Genomic DNA, 27,104 nt, shown 5'->3' on the forward strand with positions numbered 1-27,104 from the left:
TGACAGGGATAGGGACGCTGCTGCTATCGAGAAGGCCGGTAGTACCAATACCTCTCTGACTACCGAAGAACCATCAACAATGCACGCCCAGGTCACTGTTATGCATGCCCAAGTCACTGCTTTGCACGAGTCATCTCTCAAAGTAGCAGTCGATGCTGCAACTATGGCTGCTAAAGCGGAGGCTACTGCCGCTGCTTCCGAAAAATCAATGCAAGCTTCTCTCAAGGCAGCAGCCGACGCTGCTACTGTGGTTACTAAAGCAGGGGCTGCCGCTACTTCCGATAAGTCAATGCAAGCCACTTGCACCAAGGCTTCCATCCTCACTCGTGGTGCAGAGCCCCAAGCTTCATATTTCTCGCAATCGGATGCAGTCGCGACGGATGCGCTACGTACGAATCCTGCCAGCTCAGCCGCGACGCGTCAAGTTGCAACTGCTACTAGTGCAGCATCAGTATCACGTGGGATCCTCAGCATGAGGTCCAGGGTTGTCAGAGCTGCACCGCGTGGCGGACTTTCTATTACTCCTGGTCGGGGCGGCACTCCATCCCATGCTCAGGGTACAACTACCTCCGGTGCAGGGGTGTCTAACTTTGGTACTATTAGCAAGCGGAGTCGAGAAGAAGTGCCAGAGGCTGAGGTTGAGGATGATTCTTTGGTGAAGTGGCTGACCACATCGAAATCGCCGTGTTGTTATCCGTCGTCCTCCATCATATGATTAGCTGGACTCGTGTGATGTGGTATAGGTTTCACATCTCATTATAATTTAAAGTTAATGCATCAATCAATCTTGCTGTCGATTTAATTATGTGCATTGCGTCGTAGTTACAATGGACCTTGTGATATGGGAAGATAACCCTGATGCTCTAGAAAGATAGTCCGACCCTCAAATCGACTCGTCCATAAGTTCTGACTGCTACCGTTATTGTCTTGCTTGCCAGGTCAAATTTATTCCACGACGTTTCTATGCAATTTTCATTGCACGAAAAGTAAAAATACTGACAGAAATTGCTTGTGCGCATAAATGAGCCCAGTAGCCCCAAGCCGTCACAGGCATAGTGTCAGCAACGATTTTGGAAGTGCGGAGAGTGGGAGTGGAGATGTCCAATTGTGGAGAGTCGCCGGGTCTAAAGGCTTTCTTGACTTACCTACCATGAGCAGCAGCTGGCGAATAAGCAGATAGCTTACCAGGCTAGTGGGGGGCGCATTGCTTAGTGGATATGCCACCAATCCGTGGAACTGCTTTGAAGGTTGGCAGTTGCTGGCCTTAATCAGAAGGTCGCGGGTTCGAATCCTGGGTTTTAGTGGGCGTCAGTTGAGTCCCGCAGTATAGTTTACAAGGCCAGATGAAGAACAGCCAATGTTGTAGTTATTCCTCTAGCGTTGTAAGCTATCTTTTTTCGGGGGGTAGAATATTGTGGCCTGAGACCAAGTCAGCTCCGGTGGGCCCGTTAGGTGCGCCGAGAATTGCACCCAGCAATACACAGGGATGTTATTCTTAAGTTCATTAACTCGGATGCAGAGGTGTTGAACGCTTTTCCCTTTTGATAGGCCACCATGATCATTGATGGCAGCCCTTGCGTCACGTACTTCTTTTGAAATTCAACTCGTCGTCCGTCGGACTAGTCCCCGGTCCAGTCTCATTCATCATGGTAAGAAGATCGCTTTGAACGCATAGGTCATCTAATAGAGTAAGGGCGCTCGCGCTGGATGTATCGTGGTCGAGAAACATGATATTGAAAGAATTGAGTATTGCAAGAGGGGTTGCCAACAATCATTTGTGCTTACATAATTCATTGTGTTCATGACCACGAGCCTTTGAAGCACATAGATGAATGCTGTAGACGAAAATCACGAAATGGCGGGCAGTCATAAATAGACCATAGGGGACAGTATAGCATCTATGTCAAAGCTATGTAACGAGTCCTGACCACCAGCCTGGTCAGATGGACGGTATCAGACTGTATAGTCCGGACAGCCCAGCATTCAGATCGCGACTATTATAAAAAAAAGCTCATACCCAATTGGAACCAGTGGACGAGCGATCGTTAAGGCGAGTTACTCGCACCAATACTGGAAATGTATGTGTTTGTGTTTATGAATACAGCTTTTAAGAGGTTGCGACGCTCGAAAAATGATAACCTGACGCACCGCTCTCGTCCGCAGCATTTTCGACTGCCTGTGTAGTTCCAGATGTCCATCGTGAGATGTGCCTGGAACGAACTTATGATATTGATTGCGTCCGGCAGAGCCCTCTGAGTAGTCTGCCCGAGGGACGAAGTGGTACCACTTGATAGAAACTACGATTTCGGGGTATGGCAAGCGTGTTTCTTCCATTATAATTCTTCTGGAGAATATAGGGATATAATCAGCACTGTAAACAGAACAAAGGAATTGATTATGGCGGGCGTTTATGGACAGGCACTGATGGAAGGAGCGAAATGAGTAGCAACATAGTATGAAGCAAACGATATATAGAGCCTACATGGATTGGGTTATAAATCAAGCTCCACTCACGACACATAAGATTAACGACGGCAGCAGAGTGCGCTCCTCGTAAACTTCAAACCCCACTGACCGTCCATCTTCCGTCTAGCAACATGTCAGGATTGCTCAATGTAGCAAAAAAAGCATATCTTACTGTGAAAACGCGTGCGACGCCGGCGCCACCACAAACCATGCGAGTGCACACGAAGAAAGTGTCGGCAGTCGCGTTCCTTAAAGATGGACATCGGATCGTCACTGCTTCAGAGGATAAAACCCTGCGAATCTGGGATGTGGAGAAAAAAATTAGTGGGAGGGCCATTTGAGGAACATAGCGACCATGTGGTTTCAGTTGCTGTATCGCCAGATGATAGGCGAATTGCGAGTGGTGGAGGAGATAATGGAGCCATCATCATCTGGGACATCGACTCTAGCGAGCAGATGGTATTCAAATCATTGGTGAAACATACAGGGCGGGTTTGGTCGGTGTGTTTCTCTCCTGACGGACAGAGACTCGCAAGCGGGTCATTTGATAGAACGGTTATTATATGGGATGCGGAGACTGGCGCTGTTCTCTCAACACTCCAAGGCGGCGGTCCAGTCTTCTGTGTCGCCTTCAGCCCCGATGGGCTAAAATTAGCACACGGAACACGGCGCAGCATTCGGGTTTGGAGCACCGATAACGCCGAGCTTCTTCTCAAGATCCAAGCTCACCAAGATTTCGTTGCAAGTGTTCTGTGGACGCCCGACGGCCAGCAACTTGTCTCTGCATCACACAACAAGACAATCAAGTTTTGGGACTCGTTGAATGGGACCCAGATCGGTCAACCTTGCACTGGTCACACTAAGGAAATCTACTCGCTGGTCATCTCTTCTGATGGTTCCTTCATTGCATCCGCCTCATTCGACAACACTGTGCGCCTGTGGAGCACAAAGTCACACCAGCAAATAGGACAGGCATTCGAACACGCCACATCAGTCATCTTCGTCGCCATCTCTCCCAACGGAGAACTGCTTGCAGGTGGAGACCATCATGGGAATCTTCAGCTCTGATCCATCGAGAACACACTTTCTGCAGCATTCGGGACGGATCCCTCATATGATTTCTACTTTGCGCACCGCAGTAAAGTGAAGTTGGGCCACAACCTCTATGCGGAAGCCCTTTCGGACGCGAACAAGGTGCGGATGATATACGTCGTCGTTTTAACATTTGTGACGATGTTCGTAGGTCATTGAGCTCAACCCTTCATCTTATATCGGGTACGAACTGAAGCATGCAGCTCTTCATGGAGCACAGCACTATGATGATGCATTCGACGCCTTCACAATTATGCTCTCCAGGTTGGATGATGCATCCGACCCGCGGATACGACGTAAGCCCCAAGCAACTCAAGTGCCGACTTAAAGATGAATTCCATTTTCTGCAGAACTACGCCAGAAATACGTCAGTCCATCTGAAGTAGAGGATGCTATTCGACGAGCCATTCATGCTCAACTGGAAAACGCTCCACTTCGTCTAATCGACACCACCACTGGGCATGTATGTGATCGAAATGCCCAGGTCAACGGCTTCACGGAGAGTACAGAGTGCAAAGAACTTTTGTATTCATTAATGATGCATGCGCCCCTCCAAACGGATCTCATCAAGAAGCGGTCATCAAGTGCTTCAGTTGGGTCATGTTGTCCCACAGGTGGGGATCCAAGGAGCCGCTACTGCACGATATTCAGGCCAGGAACATATACGGCTTGAATCCGGTCGGAACCATTGTGAAGTTGCAGAATTTCTGCAAAGTCGTTCGCGACGCGGGGTATCGCTGGGCATGGAGCGATACATGCTGCATCGACCAGTATAACAACGTCGAGCTACAAGAATCAGTCAATTCCATGTTCGTCTGGTATCACTACTCAGCGCTCACCATCGTCTACCTATCAGATGTTCCTCCTTCGTCAGAGTCTGGCGCGCTCGCAAATAGCATTTGGAACACTCGAGGATGGACCGTTCAGGAGTTCCTCGCTCCTAAAATTGTTCTCTTCTACCAAGCAGATTGGACCCTATATCTCGACGACCGCTCACGCAACCACAAGGAGTCTGTCGCTATTACGCAGGAGTTGGAGCGTTCAACTGGCATAAATGCGCGGGCGCTCGTGGCCTTCCGCCCGGGGATGAGAAATGCCCGAGAGAAACTTCGATGGGCATCAACGCGTGTCACTACGTTGCAGGAAGACATCGCGTATTCGCTGTTTGGCATCTTCGGCGTCCACCTTCCTGTGATCTACGGAGAAAAAAGACAGAATGCGCTCGGACGTCTCTTACAGGAGATTATAGCTCACTCAGGCGACATCACAGCCCTAGACTGGGTAGGACAAGCGTCCAAGTTCAACAGTTGTCTCCCAGCCGAGATTTCCTCATACAAGGCTCTACCGTGCATGCTACCATCTCTATCTGAACACGACATACATAATTCGGTCTCCGCACTACGAAACAATATTGTGGCTGTGGAGTCGGCTTCGAAATTGTATACCATTCTTGAGCACCTTGGCGTTCCTCGTTTCGCAAACTCCAGACTGCAACTGCCCTGTATCACATTTCCTCTCACAGAAGTCAGGCGGAGTACTGGCGGAGACGGGGACAAATGTTTCACATATGAAGTCAAGGCAGACGGACTACAAGACCTGCTGGTCACAACGGGAGACAAGCTTGTTCAATTCTCGCCTGCAAGACGTACTCGGCAGACATTCTTGTTCGTCCGTCCGTGGAATCGGTATGATCTCGACTTTACAGACGAGTCGCAAAGCGTGGACGATTGGCCTGACGAGCCTGGAGATGATGAACTGGTCACCAGAGGGTTGAGGTTGCTCGTTCGCCTTTCTCGTCCTTTTGGTGCACTTTTGCTAGCGCAACAGCGTGGTGGGGAGTATAAGAGAATTGCCTCGGATAACAATATCATCGCACAAGTCAGGGACACGACTTCTGTTGATGACATGATGGACGTTAGGACGCTGGAGATATTGTAGCTGCGAAGCTTCACGGGACATTTTCACTTCATACCTTGACAACACTTCCACATGAACGATATCTTTGCGTCGTATCAATCCCGATATCGTATCATATATTGTCTCACACAAACAAGCTAATCCCAAAATCAGACGTCCTGGGGAAGAGGATAAAACTCCAGTGCAGGCGCTTTCTAGAATTGCGCTGTTTGCCTATCTAGATGCTCATCCTCCCTTCCAGTTTTTTGAGAAATAACATCTAAGGGAAAGAGGGCAAGGATCCCATCTTGGATGAAGGAATTGAAAAAAGGTTGAACGCATTGCTGGTGAGAAACATGGCTCGCATGAGCGCTTGAGGCGCATCAAAGTTACTAAGGCTGATCACGTTGGTCCAGCACTGTTACTGCCTTTGCGACCTTCGTTAGTACTTCGACTTGGTTCGATCAAGTAAATAGCAATCAAGTAATTCATTAGCGCTTGTTTCCCGTCTGTGATATTCAATCTAATGCAACTCGAAACTTGCGCTACCATAGGCTTCGCTACCGAGGTCAGTTTGTTGTCAGGCCAGAACACTGGAAAATTCGCAAGTCAGTAGTGCGGCGTAATGTAAGTCGCGTTCTCATCACTGTCGTTATTTTCGAAACTCTTTGTGAGGGCCTCGACTGTTGACAACCATAGAGACTTGAAAACTCCCAAACTGGCAACTGCTGGTGTGTGCATGTGACCAGCAGCGCTGCACCTAGCACCGGTCAGCACTTCCAAGGTGCAGTTTGAGACAGGGATTGATTTACATAACCAGGAAGACAGTGCCAGTGCGGCTCGATAGCCTCATTCAAGTCAGACGGCATACCCTGCCGCTCGAATCTCTCTGTAAGGCTGATGGCAAGGTTATTGAGAGACATGAATTAGTGGACATGACCAGGGGGACGGAGCAATAGCGCCGCACGGTAGAGCTCAATAACCTCATTGAGGTCAGACATCATGCATCATGCCCCGCTGCTGGAATGAGTTTTGAAGGCTGAGGCAAGAGACATGGATCGATCAGTATGGCCAGGGGACAAAGAGAGATATCCGATTGTAGAGAGTGGCCGGGTCTAAAGGCTTTCTTAACTTTCCTACCATGAGCAGCAGCTTGCGAATAAAGCAGATGACTTACAAGGCCAGAGAAAGCACAACAACCAATCTTGTGCCAAATTAGCGCAAAATTGGCTGTTGTTTTGAAGTTGGTTTACTCGGACGTAGAGGAGTTGGACGCTTTTCCCGTTTGATAGGCCACTATGATGGCAGCCGCTGCGTAGCGTATACTGCTTGACAAACCAACTTTCTTTTGAGTCCTCTATCGTTGGGTAGATGCACCGACCCCGTGCACTGAGGCTAGCGTAGATTCCATATTCTGAAGAATGGCCTTTGAACGACACACGTCGTGCCAAGGCGATTCTTCGAGATCAACTGGTCGTTCGTCTCCGGCCCAGTGTCGCCCATCATGGTGAGAGGGTTGCTTTTGAATGCATAATCATCTAACAGGGCAAGAGTGCTCGCGCTGGATGTATCATCAGTCTGAGCGGACGTGATCAACAACGCTGAGGTAGAGGATAACATTAAAAACATCAAATGTGTGAGTGTCCGAGACGGAAAGATGTAACCGGTGACAACAACTTCGATAAAGACGACACATGGTGTCGAAGGTGCCAAGGTTTGATAAGAACTTGAAAGGACAGGAAGGACCAAAATTTTTGGCATTTTTCTTGTCTTAAATGATATTTTGTTCACACTCTAGTAGGGCTAAAATATTCGTCATCACAAATTTATCTTGTGTTTCGGAGCCTCGAGCCTAAATGTATTCCTCCCTAGATCACCGATTAACGATGATGAACGACGAACGATTTTCATTGGCCGGCTATGTTACTGATGCACTAGATGAAAAACATGACTAGTATTTCATCTAGCTACCATCTATCAAGCTTACACCCTTTTAAACATGCTCATAATCCACTGATACTCCCGGCCACGCCTTCAACTGCATTCTTAAGTTTATGTGTCTCACGGACGACACTGTCGTTCTCGTCCTCAGCACACTCACTAATGAATGTAGCGGTTTCTGCTACGAAACCTATCATGGTGTTAGCATTATCCTCCTTGATGGCATGAATGACACGAGTACGAACCAATGAGCTTCCCACCCTGTTCGCGCCAGAGGGCTTCTGAGCAGGATAGAGCGAATATGCGCTCACGAGCATCCTCTGCGCGAGTGTGCATGAGCAGGTCAAGGTTGATGGACTTGAGTAAGGAATCATCCACGGCCACGCTCGTCATGGCAATCAAGCAGTTCGTTAGTGCTTGTTTCCCGTCTGTGATATTCAATCTGATGCAACTCGAAACTTGCGCTGTCAGAGGCTTCGCTACAGAGGTCAGTTTGTCGTCACGCCAGAACACTGGAAAAATCACGAGTGAGTGGTGCGGCGTGATGTGAGTTGTGTGTTCTCACCACCGTCGTCATTTTCGAAACTCTTTGTGAGGGTCTCGACTGTTGACAACCATAGAGACGGATTTTGAATGGACCCTGTGGCCAAAGACTCCAATATGTCGCACAAAGCCTGCAGAAGCATCGTCATGTAAGGGTTCATCAAGCCCTGCACTAGATTAATAATGGCATATTTGAAAGATGTGTTTCGAGCGCACCTTGAAATAGTCCAACAAGGCAGAGTACATGTGACAAAACGTGACCTTACGCTCAATGTTTTCTGTACGATGCTCAGAAAGAGAAAGACGATTCTGATAGGGAGTAACTCACCACTCTCAGCTGCGAATGCCCAGTCATACAAACGACGGAAAAACGGTCTGAAGGCCGTCTCGTTAAGCTTCACAACAAGTTCCAAGAATGCCGAAATAATATGAGGTTCTCCCTGGCACCGGTTAGTCTCACCGCAAGTCACAACAAAGAGACTCACATCTCTGGAACCAGTCGTAGACTTCATATTCACGCCAAAGCCGTCGAGGAATACTGAAAAAATTGAACGGATATGTTCCTGGATGTCAGGACGTCGAGCTACCCGAAGACTGCGTTTGAAAAAGACAAAAAATGCGACGAGTCTATCAACATGTTCCTGTCACAGAACATTAATATTCCAAATCATGTTCATTTCACGAGGTGCATGCCTTTTTCTGAGATTTTTCCAAATTGGGCCACAGATCGCAGAGTACCGGTAGTAGCATGTTGCTGGGATCTTCTTTGCAATAGCTTTCATTAAACCCTGTCATGGGACCACTCAAAGTGACAGAGTATTCCAGATGAAGTTTGACGATGCCTCTGAGTTCTGCAGCACCGTAGAAAGCAGGAAGCGTCGATACCAAGCCCTGTAGGGTAGAAATTGTACTATCCACTGAAGATTGCGCTATTCGAGCAGAACAGTCAACAGCTGTGACGCGAGTTTGCATGGGAGACAAGCCGCTCACCCATTTTGCCACTCAATCCTTCTTGGAGGACTGATGTACACTCTTGTGCAATCTCTCGGAAGTGAGGTATAAGCCGAGGTCCAAGAGAGGATCTACGAATTCTTCAGTAACGTGAAACACAAGGGAAGAAAGGCCCCATACACGTAACACGGTAACACAGCTACAGCAGATTGCAACGATGCACGTGCTTTGATAATTTTGATGACAGAAGGGACAGTAGATACCAATGCTGACTCCTCCCAGGACAAATGGAGGAGCCGATCGCTCTCAAAGCATTGAGTGCTGAATTGACTAGTACACCGGCTGACTGGCGAGAAACGACATCCCGAATGCAATCGATAATCGATATAGCAGTCTTCTGTTGTTCGCGACGGACTGCTTCTGTAACTTTGGGTATCCTCTCTGCGAGGATTTCAAGAGCACCAGCTTTGATCTGGAAACGAGATGAGAAAGAATCTCCTACGGAAAATGTAATCCTACCCTAGTCTCATCTGATTGCAGCATGACTAAAGCTCCGTTCAGGAAGTCTGCTGCCCCGATGGCATTCATCACTTTTGATGTGGTCTGTTGTGTGACCGACACGATGTCTGAAATGTTGCTGTCGCCTTCCATTGTGCCAAGATCGACCAAAAGAGAGACAAGTTCCGTTGTCGCGTTGTCGCCCGTTGATATATCGGTGGAAGGCGTGGGTGTGATGGCATAGCCGACAAACATAATCAGCGCCTGAGCACGTCGCTTGATGATAGAGGACGATCTCGCAGAGTGCTCATCATCGCTGCAATGGATGTATGAGTACGAAAGTGAGAGAAAAGTGATCGGTTCTCGTACTGAACATAATCCAAAAAGGTAGCACCTGCCTCGTCAGGAAATGCGATATTGCGAATAAGCCTTTTCGCTTCCCGCAACACTTCTTTAAGAACCTGTGGGGCGTCAGCCGCATCCAGACTCTCCACGGAAAACTTACATGAAGATGTAGCTCTCGGGGGAAATGGCGTAGCAGTAATATCGGGAGTCCTAACGAGGTTGAAGCCTCATCCTCATGTTGCCGACTCACCCGATTAGCCACCCTGTCCACCAGCGACATGCAAATTGGGGCCAAGAATTCTTGAGGCCCAAGCACATCGGCGAGATGTATGAAAAAGCTAGCTCGTATATCAGCACTAAGTCACGAGCGTCAGATCCTTGATGGACATACTTTTGTCGACGATGACGTGGGATATGGTTGGACGCGTCCGTGAAGATCCGCAAGAACTCCGTAGCACCAATGTAAAGTTCGAGTCCAGGAGGGTGTCGGGATTTGAGCGATGACACCATGACAGGAACAATGTTCTCGATAGTCTGTAGGTGAATATAAATCAAACAATACATCCCACGAGCCACAGATATGCTTACGTTTTGCACCACCTTGAAGCTGTACGAGTCGTCACGATGGAACACATTGGTGCCCATAAATGTGAAGATGGGCATGATGTTATGAAGCACTGAATCGGGCGTGAGTCGAGCCAGACTTGCCATGAGGAGGAGTGCCTGATGGAACGTCTGCGGGTTTTCCGATACTGTGACAAGGTTTCAGTCAGCACAAAAAATCAGAAAGTAAACCAAACCTCTGATGATTTCGACAAGAATGTCTAATCGTATGGGTCTAGCAAGAGGCTCCTTCTCATCGCAGTCAGAGAGTTGCCATTGTACGCGCAATATAATTAAATACCGTGATTTTGCTCGCTGCTTGTTCCACAGCAGCCATTAACATCTGGCAAGGATAGCTCGTATCGGATGGAATCGGCGAGTCGTAATGGATAATTTTGCCAAGAGTGTCAAGGAGCTGTGTTAGAAGGTCAAGTGACCCAGGAAGTTCCTTCGTTCCGAGAACTTCAGCAAGGAAAGTAAATATCGACATTTTTTCCTCGACATTTCCGTGAGACGAGCTGTATCGGAGGAAATATGAGGACAGGACGCAAAGACAAAGTAAGGACGCATACTTATCGAGCTTAGCACGTTTACTAGCAGGAGTATCCGGCTGAGCTCCATTAGGTTGATAAACCACGAGCAGATGATTAATCAGATGGACGTCCTGGAGAAGGTTGCTCAGAAGCTCCTTCGCGCACACATACTATTATTGCAGTTAGCCCTAATTCCGGTTACAGTTGGCACGTCACCATACCACTTCATTGCCCAGCGATCCTGCTGACAAAAGGATGTCGCAAATTTGAGCCTGCCGTGTCATGTCGAGATGCGCAAAAAGTCTCTCTTCTAACGCGCCTGAAAAAAGTTTCCTAACTGCAGCGATTGCATCTACAAGGCATTAAGCTACCGCCATGTGAAAAAGAGAAAAATTCTTACTTGGCTTGAAGTATGTTTGCAACGCCAAACCGAACACCTGCCAAACTGAATTTTCAGGGCCTCCATTCAAATCTCCAACAGGGACGCTGAGGAATGTAGATGCTACGAGAGCGGTGTACCGGTGGAAGTTGACGCCGAATAATTTTGAGATGGGAGCTGGATCCTTGGCCAATGTCTCCATGGCAGATATCACCATGTGCGATCTTGCAGTGTCTGACACGTCCTCGACAGACGACATGATGGATATGCGAGCTTCGGGCACTGGATGAGTGACTGCGTGCGACAGCAAGTAACAGATCACTCGGCGCCTGTATCTGAGTCAAGAAAAAATAAATAAAAAATGAATACATGGTTACGAGGCAAACATACTTTGCACTGGCAGCGGCAAAGTGTTGTTGGTGGAATACTTTGATATAATTACCGTCTTGCGCAAGGAGAGTGCGGCATTCGAGGAGGGCCTTCAAACAAGTCTCGAGATCCTTTGCGTCAAGGTATTGAAGGTGCGCTAAGTAGTGAAATGCCCGTGAGGTCGGGTAGTATGACAGGTATAGGAAACTTACTAGACTCTGCTCCGTATATAGTGTCCAGCCCATAGACATGTTTCCTCTCCGAGGTAGACGCCAACACCGAGATACACTCGAATATCAAAGCACGTCCTTGCTTGTCTGTCCGCGCATCCATGAGCACCGCTATGAACGAAGGCAATACTGTCTGAAAGTCGACGGCATTGTGAGAGTTGTGCCCGCGTAAGAACGCTAAAGCATGCAAGATCGCACGTGTTCGCACGCGCTCCAGGGCTGGAGATCGCGAAAGAAGGACGCCAAGTAAGAACATAAGAGAAGTATCTCTCAGGTTTAGAAAGAGTGCCTGGATGAGATGGGTAGACAACTGCGATGGAGTGGCACTTCCAGAAGCGACAGCGATAACGTATAGGTCCTGCATGAGAGTAACGTAGCGGCCTTCAATGCTCTTCTTTTCAGATGGCAAATCATTCTAGTATGTAAGTGAGCAACTGGTAAACAGTCGGGCTTGAAAACGCACCAATGATGAAGTTGTAATCCAAGTAGGTGTACGTGTGTCAACTAGCCGAACAGCTGGGATCAGCGCCAATATGGACGCCTGAAGAAACATCACGGTGATTCTTCCTCCAGGCTTTGTCGCGACTTTCATGCCCAGCGTACCATCATTGAGTCCCTGTCACATATTCAGCACATTGAAGAAGGGGACGAAGATAGTCATGCCTCTTGTAAGTTCGTGCAGCTATCTGCGAGATCACCGAAACCGTCAACAGATTGCAACTTCATCGCGGCCAGAGCCTGCAAGGCTATGTCGACCTGCTGTCCACATGACGTGTTGAGTAGCAAAACGCGGACGACTAGGTAGGCAAGGGCGCGACCGTGTGGAAGGAGGTCATGTAGCTTGAAGAGAATGAGGGAAATATCGCTTGAACTGTCATTGGAAGTAAGGATGTTCTCTGCGAAAAAAATAAGCAAATGATGACATCACAGGAAAATGAACACGCACCTGCAATTTTGGCTGCCACATCGAGATTGGCCTGGCAAATTTTTTCCATATCCACGTCTGCCTCGTCGCTCTCCTCATCCTTCTTGCCACGTAAAAGGTCAGCCTTTTCCCAGATGTCCACACAACCTCTCAACCATCCAGTCGTAGTACCCCCGACCTCCTTCAGTGCCTTCCACACTCTTCGCGCAGTCCTGAACTTTGATTTGCTGGCAAGCAGGTACGGAAATAGCACACGTTCTTGTACGGCTTGTGATAACTCCGGGTAGGTCTGACTAAAATGACCGGCGAGAAAAGCAACGTGCGCAATAAGAACAGTGCGAGCTGGTGGGTCGGGAACAATCTGCGAGACGACGGTATCCAGGAGTTTTTGAGGGGTGATGCTTGAAGTTACCGTCGAGAGGAATACTTCAGGCGAAGAGTACAGCGCGTGGAGAACTCCAGCGTGCGTATCATAGACACGAGCGAGCAGAGCTGATTGTATTGAGGCCTTAAAATACTGATGTTAGTAAAAAAAAATTAGGGACAGCGACGTCGATAGCACTACCCTATCAGATGCCTCGAGCGTCAACCCCCCTTGTAAAATTTTGTACAGCTGCTCGACAGCTCCGACGCGTGCCTCCTTGGTGGAGCTTGTTGAAGCAACAACAATCTCATTGACGTTGGTACTTTGAGCCCACGGATGACTCTGAAAAGGTGCTTAACCTAATATATGTAATGACACGCTACGGAAACTTACCACTGAAAACGAGATCATCAACTCATCCGCTTTCTTCTTCCGCTCTTTCTTTTTTGTTCGCTGATCGTCGCCTTTATACTCGCTCTCTCCTTCATCGATGATTTCGCCCACGGCATCACGAAGAATATCAACGTGACGTTGATGGACGAGAGACAAGAGTGCACGCGCAGCATTAGTTGTTGAAGTTGCGACAGACTCTTCGTTGCTGCCAGCGAGAATCAATCGTATGAGCGAGGACACCAAACGCTCAAGCAATCTCAGAGGGGTACCCGTGGCACTAAGAATCGCAGCGTAAAGAGAAGATACAGCTGGCTCCTCGAGTCTGGGAGATAATTAGACCTTGTCCTCAGTGGTTGAGCTAGCCTGAACACACCGGGGTTTGAGACATTTAAGGAGCGGCAAGATAAACTTTTCCGCTCCAACAAACTGAACTGCACTTCGAAGTTCTTCCGTAAATGTGCTGCGACCACAATCTCAACATCAAATAAACACCATTCCCAAAGTTGACTTACGGAATCTTTAGACATGAATTTCCTGTGCTGGCGTGAAAAGCTTCAAGCTCTTCTTGAGGTGAGCATACTGCAATTGCGACTTTGATAAATTGTTCGCTAGATCTGTTGTCCTTTGTATTCCGTTTGCCCTTTGAAGCAGCCGAAGTGGCCATTGCTCCAACGATAGCTGCCACGGCAGCAGATGACAGTGAAACTTTATGCGAGAGTGTGGAAAGCAGTACGTAGCTGCCAAGCTAAGGGAAGGCATCATGTTAGTAATACTAAGGCGTCGTACTGGGGAGACTTGCAGTTGCGTTGGCATCACTGTGACTAGTCTGAAACGGCGCGAGGAGAGCCGACAGCAAAAACGCAACAACGCCTTCATCTAGAGTCGGCGAAGATGCGATATAGTCGTGCATTGTGGCTGCATTGAAAGCCACGAGTGTACGATGAGAACATGAGCCTGAAAGCGTTATGTTGGGGCTAAGAGTGAGTTCGGACACATTCTTACCTCTCATCGCAGTTGGAAATAATGATGCAATAAATCTTGCCACCGCCTGGTTGGCAGCCATGGCTTTGACCATCGAACTCCGTGCAAGAGGCGTTGCTGCTGATTTAAATGGTAGCAGAAATGAAAAGATGGAGGAAGAGCTGAGGATGGATGTCAAAAATGAAACTGGCACGAGCGAAGCGAAACGAAACGCACGATATGTGTAAGATTGAGAGCATTTTGACAAAGTGCGGGGATTCATGATAAGGGAAAAAGAGGGAAAGAACTGCATCGACATTGAATTCATTGATGCTTCAAGGACATTGTCAATTGCAGAAGCTCAGAAGATGGTACAAACACATACCGAAATCTCCTGACCAGCCACTCTAATACTTTGCTTGTGGGTGCCTCCATGAGCCACGGTCCTAACAGTGACAGAAATGCATTCAGCGTGCGATCGAGGTTCGCGTTCACTTCCCGAGATTGCATGGTGCGGTCGACATTCCTTGCAGCCTCGGAAAATAAAGTTTGGTCAAAGTCCACAGACAAGGAAGACCCATCTGAAGCCAATTTTATGGTTCGCGCAGTGAAAGCAGGAGACAATGAGGATAATTGCGCGAAGGCATTGCTAGCAAGTGCATGGATCGAGTCGAGGTCATGGATATCGGCATCTCGACCAGTGAAAAGATACGACTCTGTTCGTCTCCGTTTGTTGGTGTGAGCGTCGAGAAGGGATGCATTTAGAGATGCAGACGCGACCAACTGACTCGCAAGCGCAGACGGCATATTACAACACGTCCGAGTTGTCTTAACCAGATCTTACTAGCCCTCCACAAACGCTATGAGTGACTATTATGATCATTCGCAACTGTCTGGATCAAAAAAAATGCTGACGTAACAATAATAGTCCGCTTTCGGTTGAGTAAATTTGTCATGTTCACTCATCAGTCAGAACTGGTGAAGAGATTAGATATATGACTTGAACATCTAAGCCCCTCCAAAACACATTACACAGGGCAGTGGACATTGTGATCGTGATTAGCTTGGCGTATACCTTTCATTGACAAAAAGACTCATGACAGTGGCACGGTGATATATCGGTCTGGTTGACGTGTTTGATTGAAAACACTCGCCCGCCCCGAGGAACAGTCTCACCAACGTGCGTGTATCTCATGAGGTTGGTTGCTAATTGGTGTTTGTTTGTCTTCAGTTCGATCAACGAGAGTCTGATGAGAAAAACTTGCTAAAACGATTTTCAGATGGCGCCGTAGAACATTCATTGAAGGACATATCATAAACCGTGTTGATGACTTCTGCAGCCCCACTGAGGTGTAGGACATGGGGAACTGCACAATGGAGCGCAATGTACGTGGGGCTGGGAAGCGGAATGCCAGTTTGAGAGTAATCCTGGAAATTCCCCATACCCATAGGGACGAGAGTCGGGACGGAACCAGTGCACTGTATATTTGTGCAAGACATCCTTTCAAAGGCATGAGTATCTGGAATTTCACGACAAAACATAGCCATACTGTGAGGTGTGGGCACCACATATAGCTGTTGAATGTATCATGCATTGTCGTATCAAGTAATATTCCATTTTCTGCATTATCGGCGATACCAGCTAGGTCGTCCATGATCTTCTCAAGGAGCTTGGTAAAATGCTTAATGATGTCGATCATGCCCGCGATTCGCTGCAGAAAAATCAGCTGGATGAGTACAGCAGTTTGACAGCTGAAAACATACATTGCATCCGGAATGCTCGTGAACAATACATCTTCAGAGGATGTGAGCAGCATGGAGGAGCCCTTCACGGCCCTAAGTACTGGGGGGATATGGACCCTTCTGTATATTGAAGGTTACAGTGACCACACACTTGTCATCTCGTTCGCTAATCTAGACGGTCTTCAGATGAAGATCCTGCAAAGAACAAGGCGAGACACTGCAGCATACAAAATTCCGGAATTTGGAGCCTCACGATGTTGTGGGCACAGTATCAGCAACGACTTCGGAAGCACGGAGAGCGGGAGTGGACTCAGAGGACTCGGATTGTGGAGAGCCGCCAGGTATGAAGGCTCTCCTGACTTTCGCACCATGAGAAACAGCTTGTGAACAAAGAAGACAACATACAAGGCCAGAGAAAGAAGAAAAACCAATCATGCTCCAACTTCATTAACTCGGGTACAGAGGAGTTGGACACTTCTCCCTTCTGATAGGCCACTACGATGGCAGCCGCTATGTAACGTACACCATTTGGCAAACCAGCTGTCTCTAAGCCCTGCATTATTGCGTCCAATAGGTCAGATGTTCTGACTCCGTGCTACAGGGCCAATTGAGGTTATCACAGATCCCACGTCCAAAAGAATAGCCTTTGCATGAGGCTTCAACTCGATGTTTGTCCCTAGCTCAGTGTTGTTTATCATTGCGAGAGGATCGCTCTTGAACGCATATTCATCTAATAGGGTAAGGGTGCTCGCGCTGTATGTATTATCGTCGAGAGACATATTGGAAGGATTAAGAGATAGGAGAAGTTGTATGTAAGAGGGGTCGCCGACTTAATATGGTATATCATCTGTGCTTATATAATTCACAGCCGACAGTTACCGGAACTTTGTACTTGCTACCAACTTACTTGAAATCTTATGGCGTCTACAGCTTCTGGTCTTCCCCCACTTTCCTCGAAAGGAGTCTTCTCAGTTTCGTCTTCATGTCTCATAAATGCGCCTCGCGAAGTAGTGTGGGAAGTATTAATGGACTGGAAGTCATATAAGGAATGGTAAATGCTGCGCACTTGACGATGACTGGCAGATCTAACTCTCCATGCTATCACCCAACTGGCATTTAGGAATCCGTTCGTGTAAGCTATGCTGTCCATATCCTTTGCATACCAGTTGATGCGAATGACTTGACAAGGCGAGACCAGTGCATCACAGATGCACGGAAGAATTACCTGCCCGACGAGACTCCACGTGAAGGGTGTTACCTCTATATCCACCCGGTGCATATTCCTCCGTCCTTCAACACCAAGTGGTTGCCCAGCTCTTCCTTTGAGCGGATTTCCACGTTGGATCATGAAAATTATCGTACAGCATGGGCGAATATCGAAATGCCACACTGGTTACTCACCGCGGAACGGTGGCAGGCGCTCGTAGAAGTCGAGGGAGGCAAAACACGTTATGAGACGATTGGGGTATTTGGTGGGCTCCTCGCGTATTTGATCAGGGCCTTTGTCAGGAATGGACTGAAGAAGGGATTTATAGCTATGGCTGAAGGGCTTAAAAGCAGAGCAGAAGAAAGGTACGAGGGGCACACCTGATTGCATATTGTTAGTACTGGCACCGATCAGTTTCTCGCCCGATCCGAAACACAGACTGATATCTATAAAATGGGTTTCGCCGTATCACCGCGGACGCGAAAGCATGAATCAAAATATAGTCAGATGACTGTGTCTGCGATTACGGTGAGCCTGAACTTGTAAGCAGTGTCGTGCACACGATGCATGTCGGACCGTTCATGTCAGGACTATTAAGGGGGATGCTGGCAAGAGCCGGCGGCATTAATTTTGCAGATGGAGTCCCTCTTCATTTTTCCCGGCGCCTGCCGGTCCAGATTTTGTGATCCGCGTAAGGCCATGCAACTTTCAGCTTCTTGAGCTCGCTTCAGCTACTAGCTAGTAACATAGGCCTTAGTCCATTTTCCAAGACGTTCGGATCGACTATATAATTGAACGCCGGATCCGATTCGGATAATTCCTACACAAAAATGAATCGGATTCATAAATGAAATTTACGTTGACTAATCCGAGACAGGTTGAACCGCTTCTGGAAAACATTCTAGACCACGATTCATGCCGTCATATATAATCAGAGACAACCCTCGTACACAACTTTCCACCCTTTTCAGATTACCATCACTATCTAGACCGACCCACTCTAGATTTCTACGATGTCCCCATTATATGATGCAGGATACCCTGTGAACGATCTCCTAGTCGCTTCATCACATTCAGCTACGACCCCTGTTTATTCCCCTCCGTATGATGTGCGCGGGAGACAGCAACATTTCATCGAAACCGCGCAGCAGAGGAAGGAACGGATTGAGTTTTTGAAAAAGAGAGAATGGGCGCGTCGCGTTGCTGAGTGGATTCGAGCGACCAGTGCACGGCAGGATGTGGTTGGTTGTCATCACTGCAAATTATCATGGATTATGTCACTAACGCGATTTTCAGATGACCTTTGGCTGTTCCGGTAGTCTTGCAGCATCATCACAGATGCCAGAAAATAGTGATATTACCCGTTTGACTACTTCTGCCTCATCGCTCTCTTTATCATCGGGCGAGGAAGAGGAAGAACCCTACATCATTTATAGTTCATCTCCGTCATCTTCCATGTCGTCCTTATCCGACGACTTGTCTATTTCCTCGGTCTCCACCTCGCATCCGTCAAACAACATTCACTCACTGTCAAGCTCCATACCCCTTCCCTCCAAACGCAGCCACCGCCGTCGTAGGAGCAGCGCGAGTCTCATGACTCCACGTCGCCGACTTTCATTGTCCAGTATTTACGAAGTTCCGGAGGAAGACTGATTCGCATCCAAATGTTGGACCTATCGGAAGTGTTCATGCTGGGATCAAATTGGTTTTGGTTAAACCACTGCCACGTATCCCCGAGGTCTTCGTGGCGTTACGACGTTGCCCTTTGCTGCTTTTCACGTTGTCGTTCTGCAACGACGTTCATGACCATTTTGCGGACATGCTGACCGCTCTCTATACCTGTGCAAGCATACCCCCCCTTCTCCATCGCCAATATGTGGGCGTCCAGTTTCTTTGTACATTACGTGTGATTGTATTACATTAGTGTTTCAGTAGTATTTTTCCAGCTCAACGTATGTGAAAAAATGGAATGCTTCGTGTCTGCTCTATCTTTGACGGCGGTATGAGGCCCAGATGACAAGGTGAAGTTGCATCGCGGAATTATGCCGCCACCATGAGAACAGCTACTAGGGTATCCTATATCTTGAACTCGGGAGCACCTCAGGATGATCTTGAAAGAGTATAAATTTACCAAGAGAGCAATTCTTTTTTTTCGCAGCGTGTCTAGGTTACCATCAGCGATTCGTACTAATGGATCAATCTGCTACAAAATACTGGATGCATGACACGAACTTCAAGTGAGCGGCCCTCAGTGTGCATACCGATACCACCCGGCCGGGAGGCTTTCTCTTCGATTTGCAAGAGCGTAGCATACATCCCCTCGGGCACAGACTTCTGTAATAAATTATTCAACGGACTCGTAAAAACGCAACGGGTAGACTACGTCAAATATTGTCAAAATCGAAGTCTACTGTATGAATATTGATGAGATATTGCGAGGGATTCTCAGATCTACTTCATGAATACGTTGGTAGTATGGCATAATGAGTCTAGGACAAGCTGTATTGATGTCGGAAGGGGGGCTCGGGTCTCTGACCTGCACAGCGGACACAATGTCCCGAAACTTTGCAGCTGACAGTCTTCCTTTTAGTGAAAGAGCGGACGACAGATGCTAAGCCTTGGGACCTTAGTGTACCGTTGATGTTGATGTATCAAGATCATGCGGTGAGTGATCCGGTCGTTATTTGTTGGCCACAAACAAACACGCAAGCGCTTGCAGCTCTGCCTCTTCCGCATTTGGGATGCTCAAAAAATAAGTACCATGAGCGCTTGCACCTTCCCTGCGCGATATCTCTCCTGAGAACTTCTTGCTTCTTCGATGACATAGTGGGTTGAGTATATTCACAGTTCAGTGCAAACCGTAAGGATAGATAAAGAAATACATTTTTAGTACCCAAGAGCATTTCGGACATTGATCACTTGTATTAAATAGTACTGGCGGGAATTGGGGGATGATGGCATGGATAACACAGCTAAGTGTCAGTGTGCACAACATCCGGTTCTTTGACGCTCAGGCCTACAACGAGTAAAAGTCAGTGACGCCTGGGCAAACTCGAATATTGTCACGCACCCATCTCTGCGTCTCGATCCATCCTATATTTGCTGAATGCTGTTTCTTTGGTTTTATCGAGAGACGATAGCACATCCTCTGCTCGATCCCGGAAAGACAATATAGAACGCGTAGCCTTGACGTGTTCTCGGAAGATAAGGCCGATTAGCATGTTGAGACAGCCAATGGAAAAGAGGAGGAAACCAGAGACAAGGGGGAAGACTTTGACAAAGTGAGAAAGAACAGAAGCTCCGATGCTGTTGATGTACCGGATTAGTTGGTAAGAAACCGATTGGAGAGGCTTGTCAACTTACAGACATTGCATCACTCCCAGAGCACCTACTCCAAAGTTGCTCCCGAGAACGGGGAAGTAGTGATCAAAGAACGCGGCGGGCCAGCCTTGAGAGGTTGAGATGACGCATACTCACACATTGTTTCCAATATCATACCTAGTTCTGAGAGAATCAAGACGACGGCTTGTGCAATGATCAACAACCGATTCAATACTGCCCAAAACACGCCAGCTGGCTGATTAGGAACTGTACTATTTCTAGCCAGCAAATTGAGAACACTCGCGATGATACACCCAAAGAACTTACTGGATGTAGGCATAGTTAGTTGTGGAGTTTGAGTTGCTCCCGCCATTGACAAATGCATTGACTGCCTCGATGTCATCAACCATCACCAGGATGCTGCTGGAAAAAACTAAAAGAAGGGCGATAATGCTAAGAGTGCGGACAGCATTAAGACTGATGAAGATATCTAACGGCCACCATGCTGTTAACTGGCAAGCACATTCCTGGATGGCAGCGACTCACAAGCTTTGGCGGGTAGCATCGCGGGCAATGTAGACGCAACAGAAAACTAAAGTGATACTAAACCGCCAATCACTAGAGAAGATTTAAAAGCTACAAAAGTAGAAGATGACCAGCAACAGATAAAGAAAAAAGGGAACGATAATGCTTTCAATGGCAGCTGAAGTGAATAGAAGGACGCGGAGTGAATTAACCTGAAACTTTCACTGGCCACCGGCCTGCTTTTGATAGAATTCGAACACAGGAGAGTAACTGATCTAGAAAATAAAGAGCCATTGTCCTCACAAGGGTCGCCGTCGCTGTGGACACCGTGTGGGTGACTTTTCACATGCACAAGTCGCAACTTCTGCAAACACAAACAACACACCAAGGCTGTGATGAAGTATAACATTCGCTATATAAGGTAGATTTATAATGTTGAAGCGCCGCGATTGTACTACCCGCGATGGTGAGTGAAATTCAAGTGTGATACTTACTCCCAGGAGCACTGGACATCATTTTAGGTACATTGAACAAATACAAGTCACTGAGGAATCCCCAGCTGTACTTTGATTATTTGACACATTACCTCGCCGTGACCGCGACTATGACATTCGAAAAGAACAATGTTGGTTGTATCTTCGAAACAGCCATGTATTCAATGACTAAACACTATCAATGCGTAATTGTCAGTCACCAAAAGGACCCACATCGCATTGATCTCGATGCGTATAGACGGGATGTGCATTACGTTGTACGTCTTGAAATTGCACTTTTTAAATCCAAATCTAGTTTCCGCAGCCTCTCGTACGTCAGTTATTGCAATTGTCCACTGTACTAGAGAGTTCGTAATAATTCAGTTCAAGATGGAAACACAGGTAGGCACGTCGTCCCATCCTGAGATACGTCAACAGATGACACAAAGGGCCTGTAGGGTATACGGTTTGTGATGTACAAAGGCTACGAGGCAGCGGAGGGCAGTGGCGGAACTTCAGGACTTTCCGCCTGCCGCGGTCGTTGAGATCTTCGCTGCTGTTTATCAACTTGTGCGCGTTCGCGCTCAGCTTGCACGGTTGTCATCATTTCAAGCTGCTGAGTAATGAACTCTTGTGTGTTTGGTCTGTGTGTCTCGGTTAGGATTGACGCTCACAGGGATGTGTAACGCATACCTCATGCGAAGGATTCTCATAATAGTTTCACCGTTCGAGACTTCTTTCTCCTCTTTCTTTACCTTCTTGCGCTCCTTGATGGTCCCCAGATTCCGCTGGTTATAGACGCTCTTCACGCGCTTCTTGACAGGAACCGCTTCACGCAAGCTTTGTTGCATGGCACGCACGCACTCTTCCATAAGAGTATCCCTGCAAGGAAAATGAAGCGCCGTTACCAGTACACGAAACGAGATTGCGTACGTATGCCAATCATAGTACAAGCGAATGGAGACAACATCCCGATATTTCTGGTTCTGTAGCTTTTCCAGCGGAATGCCTTCGCCTTCCGCATAGAAATAATCACGGAGGAACTAGTTTGAAGCCATCAAGAATGTACGCGCACGAGAGTATTACACGCACCTTCAACCACTTGAAAACAATGTCTACCTCCTTGTCACTGAGTGGTTTCATGTCACTCGAGAGCTTGGACAATGGCGGTATGAGCAGACCCTCTATTACGACTAAGATCTCCTTCCAGACCCTCATCATCACCATATCTTTTGCAGTCTCGCTAAGATAGGTGTTGAGAATATGAAGGTTGGCGTCGAAATAATCGAACAGAGGAATGATCGCGCGCTCAATCTCCACGTCGGTGAGCTCCTCGGGCCGAACACGAGATTTCTCGTTCTGAGGAAGAGGTATCTGCACCTCACTAGCGTTGGAGCCCAGTGCTGAGCGATAGAGCGCTGTGACATTCCCAAGTGCCCTGTTGTAATCCAGCCCTAGAGATCCGGCTTTGATCAAGGTTTTGAGGATAGGTCGGGACAGTGACTGCCGTATATATGGTGACATCTAGCAACAAACGAGACTTAGAATAAGAACCCAGGCATCATATTCGACGGCTTACTTTGTCGATAAATATCCGCATCATGTCTCCCTCACTTCGCTTCAGGAATCGAAAAGCCCGGCCAAAGTAGAACTGCACGTCATCTTTCTCCCCTTCCATACTTATTCGAAGAAGTATCCTCCCTTGGTGACCATGGTTGGTGTTCTCGAGGTTCAGCCATACATCGTGGGTCAAGAAATCGCCAAATTCCTTAGGATTGAGGCATATGAAGGACCGACCAACAACGTCATGTTGACCCACAAGCGCGCGATCACGTATACTGCACATTAACCATAAAGGCTTGTCGACCGATATGTCATGAGTCTCTTCCCCTTTTTGCCATATAAGCGAGTCATGTCCAAGAGTTTTGACGGAGACTTACAACGCGGGCTCAAGCTCTCATAAATCGTTCTCGTCTTCACAAGGCGATTCCCAGCCTCATCGCTGAGCGTCACGAAGGTGTCCAGTAATGAGGACGGACTACTATCAAGTGGTATCAAATCCTCCGCCATAACAATCTTCACAGCAAACAGGAATCGCGCCCGCTCGTTTTTGTCGGGAACAGGCGGCCCGTGATTAGCAATCGTGTCAGCGACCTTGTCCACCTGTATCTGGTTATACAGGTTATCAAGGAGCTTCCGCGCAGCTTCGACGTTGTTCAGCTTGACGCAAGACTCTGGGCGGAAGTTGAATGGTTCGACTTTCTTCTCGCCTGTCGTTGTAAGCAACTTGGCTTTCTCGAGCCAAGCGGAGGACTTCTGCGGCTGCAAATAGTCCGCTGGGCGCGGAAACATTTCTGTCATGAAAAGCTCTTCAACAGAGCGACAGTATTGCTCGATTGCCTTGGATATCGTCTAGGAATAACGCCGTCAACAAACGCTATGTGACCAAAATGTACTGAATCAGCACCTTGGAGAGACTGGTAAGGAATCTCGCCTCCTGATATTCATCTGACCACTCGAGGTCCTGCAAGAAAGATATTGGACTACGGAGGGAGTCAAAGAGATCGACGATAGATGCACTGTGCCCTTCTGTATTCTCTGCCTCGAACTAAAACAGCTTTAAGTGGAAAATAGGACAATACAAACACAGCACAAACCTTGTCCGCCGCTATTGCCTGATAACTCTCGTTCAGCTTAATCCCAGCGACTGTGAATGAGACTTACAGCTTGCACCCATTGGCCGGTCTTATTGTCTGTGTCGACGAGCCATTGATGAACGTACGGCATGAAAAACTGCCCAAGATCAAACTCCAGTTGTCCCCTTGCAAACATTGAGCTTTTCGCAATAAACCCGTGAAAACACTCACTGAGGAGCAAATGCCTTGTACATTGACAGTAACGCTTGCGTTCGTCGGTAGAGTGAGAATATGTCTTGTATAGGCACGTCTGGAGTTGGACCATTCATCGACGATTCATACAAACGCTTCGAGGAGTTCTGAAGTTCGCTGATAAACAGTGGAACCTGGGCTTCCACCACAAGAGAAACTAGATCTACCACTCTAAGCACATAACATCAGTATCGCGAAGTCAAGCTTCGTGCAAGGTCGTACCCGACAAGGGGATCAGGAAATCGCTTGTCCAGCTGTTTGGCTGCCTTCTCCAGTTCGTCCGTCATCAGCAGCAATGGTAAGGCCCGGTTGACTCCGGGAGTTGCTTGCAAAGTATGCATCTTCTCTTGATAATACTGGACTGAGACATCTTGTATGCGAGTCGTCAAGTCTGCCAAACGGGCACTGATATCTGCCTCAAAACGCTCGATGAGTCCACTCTCCCGTACGTGGTCGAGAATAGTGAGATATGGCTGAACCACGCTGACTTTTAGGTTCGGCAAAGCATCCACTGGCGTGATATAGAGAAGAGAGGAAGATGTTGTAAAGTCCACCATAAATGGATGCCAATAATTCTGACTATGAAGAAACTGAGCGATGGGTTAGATAAATCATGCGGATTAACCACGCACATCATGGATGGGCCACTTGTCAATCTCGAGATCTTGCAATAACTTCGTGATGCCTTGCAGGGCCTCTGGTATGCACTCCATGGGAACGTCGCTACGCTCATATAGCTGTTTGATCTGATCCAAAAAACACGTCACACGATATGTATGGTTTATGCGCCAACGCATCGCACACTCGTTTATAAGTTCCACATGGGGAGGGCTGAGGATACTCAAGGGAACTTCATCAGCGTCGTCCACTTCGGGGCTGAACATAAACTCTAGATCCGTGACGAGACAGTATTCGATGAGACGCCTGTAGAATTTCTTGGGATTTGGCGGAATAAACGTAAAATTGTGGCCAACACGAATCTCTTCGTCATCGTCCCCCTCGTCGCCGTCGTTCTCCTCACTTTCATCTGCAGCTCCGAAGAACGAGTGTCGGCTCCCAATCGAAGTGTGTCGCTTCGCTCCACCAGGAGAGTCGATACGAGTAGAGCTTGGACGAGCCCCCGATGTGGGATAGACGGAACCATTGTCTGAAGGCATGGACTTAGCAAGTTCGGGATTAAGCGACATCATCGCTACCATGAGCTGGGAGAGAATGGAGGTTTCCTGAGTGCGCCAATGATTCCACGCAGTATCACTACTAAAGTCTTCCCTTCTACCGGGGAATGGGGCGCCAGAATTGATATTCTTCAGGCAAGTCTGCGATACGTGCACGGTCAATACATATCTCTTCTTTTACATGGCGTCTCACCTTGAGGTCTGTAACAGCAGCCTACTGATGTTCAGTAGCAAAATATGCTGGGAGGATATCACTTACCTTCTCTGTACATGTTTTCCGCATCCGATCCACCTCGCTCTGCATGGCGCTCTCAGGAATCTTGAACAGGCGTGCCACGATCATCACAAAAGGCATATCTGAAACGCTTTGGCTGATGCTTGGCTGTGTGCTGATAGAATCCCGCGACGCGGATGCAGAGTCGTACCCCGAATCATTCGAAGACTGCGACGGTGCAAGTTTGGCGTGATACATATCCAAGCGTGAATTGAGCTCGGGCGAAACATGGCTGAGAGTCTTCAAGCAATCCCGAAGCATCCTCACGAACTGTGCAATTTGGTTGTTCACCTCAACCTTCCATCCATCATCAGCGAGTGTGGGCTCCTTCCTGAGCACGCTGGTGGCTTGTGAGGCAAACATCAAGATCAACTCCTCTATGCTCCTGTTCTCCTTCATCTGCTTTCTGAAAGGGTCCCCCATGAACTGTCCATAGAAGACGGCCATTGTTCGCCTTGTTAATTGGTCAGAATACCTGCGACCTTAACGTCAGTATATAGTCCTAGAGCACAGCACAGTTATGCCACGGACGCAGCATCTTTCCCCATTGCTATATTCTGCAGTCTCTGCTCCAAGACTTTGAGGAGTTTCTCTGGAAACTTGACACTCTTCGACCCATCCCTGAGGTCCTTGAATATATCACCTATGGATACAATGGAGTTGGATATGGCTCCTGAAAATTTCGAGTGATGTTCCTTCTCCTTTACCTCGGAGGTGTTAGCGTGGTGATTCGATACTTTCGGCTGGATGACATAGCTGAGGATACTGCAGATGACATAAAATACGTGAGATTGGTACTGGTACGCGGGGCAAGGGTACGCACGCTACACGAAGGACATATCTATGTCGCAGATCCGAAGACAGTCAATTACATGAAGTGGCCGATGTTGACTGATTAGCATACGTACTCAAACAAATCAGTCGTCGTTGACACGATACTTGGAGATGCGTTTCTCGTGAGCACTGCTATCGTAGCTCCGCTTGGACATGGGTCACAGCCGATATCGAGT

General features: G+C 47.9%; 10 protein-coding genes across 10 annotated transcripts; 4 read left to right on the forward strand and 6 right to left on the reverse strand.

Moving 5' to 3' along the window:
- Positions 1 to 79: 79 nt before the first annotated feature.
- Positions 80 to 684, forward strand: BJ212DRAFT_1387861 (uncharacterized protein; the record flags this gene model as incomplete). Its single annotated transcript, XM_041336899.1, has 1 exon — positions 80 to 684. A coding segment is annotated over one exon (605 nt), but the record flags the coding sequence as incomplete, so codon positions are not given.
- A 1,101-nt stretch (positions 685 to 1,785) lies between these two features.
- On the reverse strand, positions 1,786 to 2,700 carry BJ212DRAFT_1387877 (uncharacterized protein; the record flags this gene model as incomplete). The annotated part of the gene is made up of 4 exons (XM_041336900.1): positions 1,786 to 1,935; positions 2,018 to 2,070; positions 2,149 to 2,478; positions 2,639 to 2,700. Coding segments are annotated over 2 exons (345 nt in total), but the record flags the coding sequence as incomplete, so codon positions are not given.
- Positions 2,701 to 2,721: 21 nt separating this feature from the next.
- On the forward strand, positions 2,722 to 5,496 carry BJ212DRAFT_1485748 (uncharacterized protein; the record flags this gene model as incomplete). Its single annotated transcript, XM_041341027.1, has 5 exons — positions 2,722 to 3,502; positions 3,560 to 3,660; positions 3,710 to 3,854; positions 3,909 to 4,150; positions 4,210 to 5,496. 5 exons carry the CDS (start codon positions 2,722 to 2,724, stop codon positions 5,494 to 5,496), a joined length of 2,556 nt encoding a protein of 851 aa, XP_041187823.1.
- Positions 5,497 to 6,055: 559 nt separating this feature from the next.
- On the reverse strand, positions 6,056 to 6,807 carry BJ212DRAFT_1387894 (uncharacterized protein). Its single transcript, XM_041336901.1, has 3 exons — positions 6,632 to 6,807; positions 6,267 to 6,585; positions 6,056 to 6,214 (listed from the first exon to the last, which is right to left on the reverse strand). The coding sequence occupies exons 2-3, from the start codon at positions 6,375 to 6,377 to the stop codon at positions 6,107 to 6,109; spliced, it is 219 nt and encodes a 72-aa protein (XP_041187824.1). The 5' UTR covers positions 6,378 to 6,585; positions 6,632 to 6,807; the 3' UTR covers positions 6,056 to 6,106.
- Positions 6,808 to 7,388: 581 nt separating this feature from the next.
- BJ212DRAFT_1387903 (uncharacterized protein) lies at positions 7,389 to 15,387 on the reverse strand. Its single transcript, XM_041336902.1, has 33 exons — positions 14,874 to 15,387; positions 14,726 to 14,821; positions 14,531 to 14,670; positions 14,302 to 14,482; positions 14,041 to 14,265; positions 13,902 to 13,988; positions 13,529 to 13,850; positions 13,337 to 13,477; positions 12,793 to 13,279; positions 12,510 to 12,742; positions 12,310 to 12,462; positions 11,829 to 12,261; positions 11,638 to 11,773; positions 11,269 to 11,582; positions 11,090 to 11,220; positions 10,908 to 11,038; positions 10,637 to 10,853; positions 10,533 to 10,584; positions 10,321 to 10,484; positions 10,124 to 10,266; positions 9,893 to 10,070; positions 9,757 to 9,848; positions 9,409 to 9,703; positions 9,221 to 9,361; positions 9,070 to 9,164; positions 8,929 to 9,020; positions 8,632 to 8,867; positions 8,424 to 8,579; positions 8,267 to 8,378; positions 8,155 to 8,216; positions 7,961 to 8,105; positions 7,641 to 7,907; positions 7,389 to 7,585 (listed from the first exon to the last, which is right to left on the reverse strand). Exons 1-33 carry the CDS (start codon positions 15,293 to 15,295, stop codon positions 7,458 to 7,460), a joined length of 6,207 nt encoding a protein of 2,068 aa, XP_041187825.1. The 5' UTR covers positions 15,296 to 15,387; the 3' UTR covers positions 7,389 to 7,457.
- Positions 15,388 to 15,724: 337 nt separating this feature from the next.
- Positions 15,725 to 17,010, reverse strand: BJ212DRAFT_1485751 (uncharacterized protein; the record flags this gene model as incomplete). The annotated part of the gene is made up of 6 exons (XM_041341028.1): positions 15,725 to 15,967; positions 16,039 to 16,200; positions 16,253 to 16,283; positions 16,485 to 16,590; positions 16,637 to 16,784; positions 16,852 to 17,010. 6 exons carry the CDS (start codon positions 17,008 to 17,010, stop codon positions 15,725 to 15,727), a joined length of 849 nt encoding a protein of 282 aa, XP_041187826.1.
- Positions 17,011 to 17,109: 99 nt separating this feature from the next.
- BJ212DRAFT_1387910 (uncharacterized protein) lies at positions 17,110 to 18,278 on the forward strand. Its single transcript, XM_041336903.1, has 3 exons — positions 17,110 to 17,282; positions 17,352 to 17,363; positions 17,420 to 18,278. The coding sequence occupies exons 1-3, from the start codon at positions 17,149 to 17,151 to the stop codon at positions 17,820 to 17,822; spliced, it is 549 nt and encodes a 182-aa protein (XP_041187827.1). The 5' UTR covers positions 17,110 to 17,148; the 3' UTR covers positions 17,823 to 18,278.
- Positions 18,279 to 18,330: 52 nt separating this feature from the next.
- On the forward strand, positions 18,331 to 19,480 carry BJ212DRAFT_1387913 (uncharacterized protein). Its single transcript, XM_041336904.1, has 2 exons — positions 18,331 to 18,679; positions 18,735 to 19,480. Exons 1-2 carry the CDS (start codon positions 18,452 to 18,454, stop codon positions 19,089 to 19,091), a joined length of 585 nt encoding a protein of 194 aa, XP_041187828.1. The 5' UTR covers positions 18,331 to 18,451; the 3' UTR covers positions 19,092 to 19,480.
- Positions 19,481 to 20,111: 631 nt separating this feature from the next.
- Positions 20,112 to 21,746, reverse strand: BJ212DRAFT_1387915 (uncharacterized protein). Its single transcript, XM_041336905.1, has 6 exons — positions 21,306 to 21,746; positions 21,087 to 21,249; positions 20,937 to 21,037; positions 20,802 to 20,886; positions 20,509 to 20,744; positions 20,112 to 20,454 (listed from the first exon to the last, which is right to left on the reverse strand). The coding sequence occupies exons 1-6, from the start codon at positions 21,322 to 21,324 to the stop codon at positions 20,411 to 20,413; spliced, it is 648 nt and encodes a 215-aa protein (XP_041187829.1). The 5' UTR covers positions 21,325 to 21,746; the 3' UTR covers positions 20,112 to 20,410.
- A 495-nt stretch (positions 21,747 to 22,241) lies between these two features.
- BJ212DRAFT_1449371 (uncharacterized protein) lies at positions 22,242 to 27,083 on the reverse strand (the record flags this gene model as incomplete). The annotated part of the gene is made up of 17 exons (XM_041338680.1): positions 22,242 to 22,401; positions 22,451 to 22,639; positions 22,691 to 22,800; positions 22,850 to 23,281; positions 23,337 to 23,647; positions 23,698 to 24,169; positions 24,225 to 24,365; positions 24,415 to 24,432; positions 24,482 to 24,578; positions 24,625 to 24,816; positions 24,868 to 25,156; positions 25,200 to 25,224; positions 25,278 to 25,961; positions 26,014 to 26,034; positions 26,080 to 26,569; positions 26,626 to 26,723; positions 27,027 to 27,083. 17 exons carry the CDS (start codon positions 27,081 to 27,083, stop codon positions 22,242 to 22,244), a joined length of 3,786 nt encoding a protein of 1,261 aa, XP_041187830.1.
- Between the last annotated feature and the right edge of the window lie 21 nt (positions 27,084 to 27,104).

Source organism: Suillus subaureus (genome assembly GCF_016647635.1).
Source record: "Suillus subaureus strain MN1 chromosome Unknown BJ212scaffold_45, whole genome shotgun sequence".
Lineage (NCBI taxonomy): Eukaryota > Fungi > Basidiomycota > Agaricomycetes > Boletales > Suillaceae > Suillus > Suillus subaureus.

Bases quoted from the DNA above. Each gene is read 5' to 3' on its own strand.
- BJ212DRAFT_1387894 (XM_041336901.1), bottom strand. From the start codon at position 6,377: ATGTCTCTCAATAACCTTGCCATCAGCCTTACAGAGAGATTCGAGCGG. The intron at 6,215-6,266 runs GTAAATCAATCC...GACCGGTGCTAG, and splicing joins GGCACTGTCTTCCTGGTTAT to GTGCAGCGCTGCTGGTCACA.
- BJ212DRAFT_1387910 (XM_041336903.1), top strand. From the start codon at position 17,149: ATGGCGTCTACAGCTTCTGGTCTTCCCCCACTTTCCTCGAAAGGAGTC.
- BJ212DRAFT_1387903 (XM_041336902.1), bottom strand. From the start codon at position 15,295: ATGCCGTCTGCGCTTGCGAGTCAGTTGGTCGCGTCTGCATCTCTAAAT. The intron at 13,851-13,901 runs GTGTGTTCAGGC...ATTATCTCCCAG, and splicing joins CTTAAATGTCTCAAACCCCG to ACTCGAGGAGCCAGCTGTAT. The intron at 10,485-10,532 runs GTTTGGTTTACT...ACCTTGTCACAG, and splicing joins TCTTGTCGAAATCATCAGAG to TATCGGAAAACCCGCAGACG.
- BJ212DRAFT_1387913 (XM_041336904.1), top strand. From the start codon at position 18,452: ATGTCCCCATTATATGATGCAGGATACCCTGTGAACGATCTCCTAGTC. The intron at 18,680-18,734 runs GTTGGTTGTCAT...CGCGATTTTCAG, and splicing joins CCAGTGCACGGCAGGATGTG to ATGACCTTTGGCTGTTCCGG.
- BJ212DRAFT_1387915 (XM_041336905.1), bottom strand. The intron at 21,038-21,086 runs GTAAGTTCTTTG...TTTGCTGGCTAG, and splicing joins ACTAACTATGCCTACATCCA to AAATAGTACAGTTCCTAATC. The intron at 20,455-20,508 runs GTGCGTGACAAT...TACTCGTTGTAG, and splicing joins GGATCGAGACGCAGAGATGG to GCCTGAGCGTCAAAGAACCG.